Source organism: Clupea harengus, chromosome 5 (assembly GCF_900700415.2).
Source record: "Clupea harengus chromosome 5, Ch_v2.0.2, whole genome shotgun sequence".
In the NCBI taxonomy this organism is placed as follows: Eukaryota; Metazoa; Chordata; class Actinopteri; order Clupeiformes; family Clupeidae; genus Clupea; species Clupea harengus.
Genome location: NC_045156.1, coordinates 4,939,644 through 4,945,990, shown reverse-complemented (window position 1 = coordinate 4,945,990; position 6,347 = coordinate 4,939,644). Strand labels below are relative to the sequence as shown.

The following is a 6,347-nucleotide window of genomic DNA, read 5'->3' as shown; positions in this document are numbered from 1 at the left end:
TCTAACATATAAGTAGATGATAATTCATTGAGTAAAATTGACTCAAAAATGTTGGAAAAATGACGTTTTAGCTGTCTCCTATTAAACATGTGATTAAATAAATACTTTATTTACACTTCAAAAATGCACCCGAAGGACTGCCACAATCTGCACTTTCAAATATTTAATCTTTTAAAACGTACAACTCAGCAGTATTGATTTCTGTTGCTACATACAATTATTTTTCTTCAAAGATGCATCTACTGTAACAGATAGCCACAAAGAACACAGAGCATCTTTGTAAATGGCAAAAAAAAAAAAAAAAAAAACATTTGTAAAAGTAAGAGTCAGTGCAGTTCCACAGTGAGCTGTTGGGATGGTCCTGAGTCCTGATTCGACTGCTGGTGTTTGTGTCTTTGAATTGGTTCTGTTGTGTCCAAGGAAAGAGTTCTGCATGGCTGGTCTTGCTGACAGCTAATTGTCACGAGCATGTCAGGCATCGTCACTTGTTTATGTATGTGTGTGGACTTGAGATATACCACCTCGTTTGGCAGCCATGCCTTGCGGTGGCATCACAGTGGATGCACAACCTGCAATGGATGTGATACATGTCAAAGAAAAACAATAACCTGTTATCATTTGAATGGGAAATCACATCTTTTTTTTGTTGTGTTAAGACTAGTATAGTTGGCTGCAAAGTTTCCCATATCTTTGATGGATACAATTCTAAATCCTGTGTCGCACAGAAACAGCAGGAATCTTGACAGATCTCTTCTCAAGTTTCATGAACAGCATGAGTGGGCTATCTATGTTTCTCTGTTCACACACTTACACACCCACACACACACACAAACCACTGGTGCTAGAAATTGTACCCTTGAACTTGTCAGAAAGCACTGTTCGTACCTGTAAATGTGTGTAAATGGGAAAAAAGGCATATTGCTCTCCTGTGTTTGCACTTTTCGTACTCAGTTCACCATCATGACTGAACTGCCAAGAAAATAGTCTTTGTTGTAAAAAGTGTTAAAGGCCTCAAATCATGCATGAATATTGGATCTGTGTGGTGCTCCCACCACTTGCCTGCCCTCTCCCCCACTAAACATTTGTCTCTCGGAATGAAACAGTTCACCTGAAATATTTCTGTCATGTATGAAAGTTGCACCATAAAACATGATGTCGAACACAGACTATTCATCTAGTAAGTTGCTGGTGGAGAGAACTATTACTGACAGTACGGCGTACCGTGAGTTGTATAAAAAAAAAGCCCAGTTATTGTGGAGAACCGGACTCACTGGTTGAACCCTTCCCCTCTCCCACGTTTGGTGTGACACAAGCGACCAGTTACGGAGCCAGTGAGCGAGTCAGGCCGCGAGGTTCGTGGAGAAGCAAACATGCAGCGTGCGCTCTGGTGCCCGACTGTGTCCCACACGCTCTGGGAGTCCACCGCAGGGGCTCCGCATGGGGCCCGAGCCGAGCAGGAGCCTCTGACGAGATGGCAGAGGGGTAGAGAGGACAGGGATTAGCAGTTTATGTAAGATATGAACTGCAGCGCTGGTTTTCTGGTGGGTGCCTCTCTCACTCTCACTCCCCCTCTTTCTCTCTCTCTCTTTCTCTCTCTCTCTCTCTCCTTTTCTCACTCTTTCTTTCCAACAGCTGTTTGTGGGAGGCTGACTGATGTCTCCCATTCCTGCTCCGTCCCAACAGCACCGTGCCGTGTGTGTAAAGGAGATGAGTTCAGCTGGGTGCCAGAAAACCTGTCTGCTCTGCCACCCAATCACCCAAGAGAATTAGACATGCACGCACACCCACACACACACACACACACACACACACACACACACACACACACACAAACACACAGCACAAACATACTGATCATCACAGATGAATTACCTACGGGAGGCACTAGGACCCGAGACAAACGATCCCTGAGAGAGTCAATGGGGGCCAGCTGGCAGACACAGATTTCTCTCCCTGATCGGGGCGGCTGCAGACATAACGTGCATTTCAGCGAGCGAGAGAGCAAGTCGGCGCGGGGTCTTTGTGCCCCCCCCCCCCCCTTCCCACCCCCCCAGGAGGCGCTCAGCAAAGCGCAGAGCCGTGACCCCCTCACAAAAGGCTGCCTGCCTGCATGGACAGATGCACGGCTCCCTGAAAGAGTCAAACCCCAACCCCCTCTTACCCAGCCTCATGGTCACCCCCCTCTCTTACACACACACACACACACACACACACACACACACACACACACACTCACACACCTCCCTCTTCCACTGCTCCTGCCCCCAACTCCAACCTTCTGAGCCCCTCCCACCCTCCTCAGTCTGATCATCTGACACTGCCACTGCAGCTTAAACCACCTAATGCAGGGAATTCACACACACACACACACACACACACACACACACACACACACACACAGACACACACACACACACACACACACACACATTTCATACACACACCTACATACAGACACACACACGTGCAAGGCTAGTGCGGGGCAGCCTCTAAATCAAACGTGCGTCTTAAGTTCTGCGGCATTATCGAGGTGATGAAAGTGCTGTTACCTAATTAAAGAGAACGATATAAATTATGTGCCGGGACCCTGGCACTTGTCTGCAGTGTGTTCGTCCCCCCCCCCCCCTTCCCTTCCCTTCCCTTCCCTTCACTTCACTTCTCTTCACTATGAGGTTCTGCATTACTGGCAGTACAACATGAGCCTGGTGATTGCTGCAGTTTCTAATGATCTGAACAAACAACACTTTCCCTTCCTCCACTACTTTCATTCCCTATCTCCTACTCAGCACCACACTAGAAACATTGTCAAATAATGAATGATGCAATTACTTTGTGCATTAAAAAAACAACCTTGCAGAGCACTATTTGCTCATACCCAGACATTAGTTGGGTTAAGAGCAGTAATACTGTCTTGGTAGTCCAGTTTCTTGTTATTATCACAGTCCTTTGAGTTTTTGTACATAAATACAGATTCAAATATTTTACACCCTGACATCATCTCTGTAGAACCTTCTATTTCCTTGCTTTCTTCAAGCCAAAGTGGGTTTATGTACAACACTTTCATTACCTGTCCCTCAGAATCACACTTGATAGTACTGAGTGTATGTATGTGTGTGTGTGTCTGGGTATGCAGGGTTGGGGAGTAACTAGGTACACTTAACAGTGTTGCTTAATTCAATTACAAAGTAAATGTAATTGTAATCTGTAACAGTTCTAATCAAAATGTTGGTGATTACAAAGAGGTTATATCCGAATATGTTCTTTTTGGTAAAAAGTTTGAAAGCTCATTAGTAGAATAGAACATTAATTCTGTTGCTTTGCATCTTTTTGCCATCTAGACAGGCTCCATTCATTTGGCAGTATACACTTACATTTTGGGTGTTGTTTTATTATTGGAACTCTTGTTTGAAATTGTAACGCCACTCGTCTGCCAGTCAAAAGGTAATCAAATGTAATAACTTACATTACTTTGATGAAGTCATTTAGATAGTAACATTACTTATTACATTTTTAGCAGGGTAACTAGTAATCTGTCACCTATTACATTTCAAAAGTAACCTTCCCAACCCTAAGTGTGTGTAAGGGGGATCTGGGGACCTGTAGAGTGTCTGAATATTTAAACTCCGGTAAAAGGCTTTGCAAAGCCTGTGCTGCCTCCGTCTAAGCTCACAAGATGTGACATGCTGGGAAATTAAAAGCAATAGCACTTACGGAATTCATTGAGAAAGATCAATGGCTAAAGGAATAGTCCAAGTTCAGAAGAACTTAAAAAAAATGGCCCAAGACCATGGGTATGTACGAACAGTACTGTAGGCAGGTCTGATGGCAACCAAAACAAACAAACAAACAAACGAACAGACAAAACTAAACCAAAACAAAGAACAAGCCACAGTTGGCCTTGACCCCTCAGTAGGTGAACACCAGATCCGAAATGCTGGGTACGAGCAAGTCACCGGAGATCATCTCGTTCACCTCAGGGGTGCAGTAGTCAGGAAAGTCGAAGTGGGATCCTGAGTTGGTGTGGAATGCCTCAAAGTCCTTGTCCAGGGAAGAGCAGTCCATGGGCATGCTGTCAAAGTTGGTGTTGGAGATGATATGCAAGATCTCCTCGTCGAGCTCCTCGTCCGATGAGGCAGAGGCCGATGACGACGACACAAAAGAGGAGGAGCTGGTGGAGGTGGGCGAGGAGGACCTTCCGGGGTGAGGCTCCCTACAGACCTCCTTCTGGGCCCTGGAGTCCAGCCCTGCCTGGGTCGCACTGTCCGGGGGGAGGCTGGGGCTCCCTACCGGGTAGGAGTGGGGCAGGCTGACGCATAGCTGGGAGGCAGGCAGCTGATCCCGTCTGGAGATCCCGAGAGCCTGCTGGTGATGGTGGTGGTGGTGGGGGACGCCCAGGCTGGTCCGGCTGGGGTCACTTGGCGAGAGCTCGGTCGAGCTGGACACCTTTACATCCACTGTGTCATCATCGCTGGTGCTCTCGCTGTGGCTCTTGAACTTATTGCTGCTGAAGTTCACTTTGTGTCTGAAGGAGGTGGAGGAGGAGGAGGAGGAGGAAGAGGAGGACGGTTTGCTTTTGAGCCCTTTGCTGGTGAAGGAGTTGGAACGGTGGGACTTGCTGCCCTTCATTGGGACTTTCTCCCCAACTTTGACCGGCGTGGAGCTCTTGCTCTTCTTCCGTGGCCGGTACTTGTAGTCAGGGTAGTCGGCCATATGCTTCAGCCGAAGTCTTTCAGCCTCCTTGATGAATGGGATTTTCTCGTAATCTGGAAGCGCTTTCCAGCGCTTTCCGAGCCGTTTGGATATTTCGGCATTGTGCATGTCTGGCCACTGTTCCATGATCTTTCTTCTCTCGATCTGAGACCACACCATGAAGGCATTCATGGGCCTCTTGATGTGCCCAGAAGGGGTCTTGCACCAGTTTGGGTCCTTGTTGGGGGGTACGTGCTCAAAAACATCATCTCCATCCTCAGCACCCAGTCCCACATACATGTCTTGGGTTGAATCGCTGTCCATGGCTGTTGAGTATTTGTGGCACCTTTGTTGAACCATGTTGCAGATGTCAGCTCTATACAAAGTTCTCCCTGTTGTCATCCATTGCCAGACACTTGAAGACCACGTTTGTTTCACATCAATGCTTCTCTCTGCTCTATGGGAAAAGAAGATCATAAGCTATCAGTTCACCACAACTGAAAAAACTGAACAGTGCATTTGTTAAAAAAAAAGAACATTTACACATTGAACTTGACATCCTCCAACTGGTTTTGAGAATATTTTTCGCAAAATGATCCTCCACAGTTTAAGTCAATCCTGAGTAAAATTTGTATATTCATTTATATTTAAAAAAAAATCTTTATTTGAAAAGCATACATTGCAAGCTTATTGCATTAAAGTTAAAGAAATACACCTCTGACTTAATTCACAAGTTGGAACTGCTCAATCATATTTCAAAAGTGCATTAAAGGGTACCAAAATGTCTTACCTTAACAAAAAAGAACCTATGCAATGGTAGTTGTCTTTTTCAAGAAATGTGCTGAATGACGGAGGCTGGTGTTGAAGTGGTCCAGTCCTATTGCAGAACCCTCCAAGCTCTCAGCAGTGCCGTAGTTGTGGCTGAGATGCTGGTGTGTGTGTGTGTCTGTGTGTGTGTGTGAGAGAGAAAGAAACGCGAGGCTATGCTTCAGTCTCTGTCTGGTGCTGCTGCTGCCGCTGTTGCTGTTGCTGTGCCGGTAGGCTTTCCTGTGTGTGCAGACTGTGTGCAGAGGCTCCTCTCTGTATCGCTCTCTCTCTCCCTCTCTCTCGCTGTCTGACTATCTCTTTTTCCTCCCTCTATCTGAGGCTGTCTATCCCCGTGTGCCGTCTCTCTCCTCCCCTATTCCTTCTTTGTAGGGCCGGCCCCCTGTCTGCTGCTCTGGAAACCCTTACAGTACACGGCTCAACCCTACCCGACAGGCTCCTCCCATTCCACCCACCGCTCAGAGCTGTGTGTGTGCGGGCGTGTGTGTTTGTGTCTGCCTGTGTGTGTGTGTGTGTATGCATGCGTAAGGGGCAGAATGAAAGTGTGTTATATGTGTCTGTGCATGAGTGTGTATGTGCGTTTGTGTTTCTCTGTGTATGTATGTGTGTGCTGGGAGTTGATAAAGTGTGTGTGTGTGTGTGTGTGTGTGTGTGTGAGAGAGAGAGAGAGAGAGAGAGAGAGAGAGAGAGAGAGAGAGTGTATGCATTTGTCTGTGTGTGTGTGTGTGTGTGTGTGTGTGTGTGTGTGAGAGAGAGAGAGAGAGAGAGAGAGAGAGAGTGTGTATGCATGTGTCTGTGTGTGTGTGTGTGTGTGTTTATTATGGGGGGGGGGG

General features: G+C 46.7%; 1 protein-coding gene across 2 annotated transcripts; it reads right to left on the bottom strand.

Moving 5' to 3' along the window:
* Positions 1-3,372: 3,372 nt before the first annotated feature.
* sox12 (SRY-box transcription factor 12) lies at positions 3,373-6,043 on the bottom strand. 2 transcript variants are annotated; one of them, XM_031567426.2, is made up of 2 exons: positions 5,480-6,043; positions 3,373-5,146 (listed from the first exon to the last, which is right to left on the bottom strand). In XM_031567426.2, the coding sequence occupies exon 2, from the start codon at positions 5,089-5,091 to the stop codon at positions 3,907-3,909; it is 1,185 nt and encodes a 394-aa protein (XP_031423286.1). In that variant the 5' UTR covers positions 5,092-5,146; positions 5,480-6,043; the 3' UTR covers positions 3,373-3,906. The 2 variants fall into 2 exon arrangements, with proteins under 2 accessions (XP_031423286.1, XP_012696604.2); XM_012841150.3 differs by having other exon boundaries at positions 3,373-5,141.
* Positions 6,044-6,347: the final 304 nt, after the last annotated feature.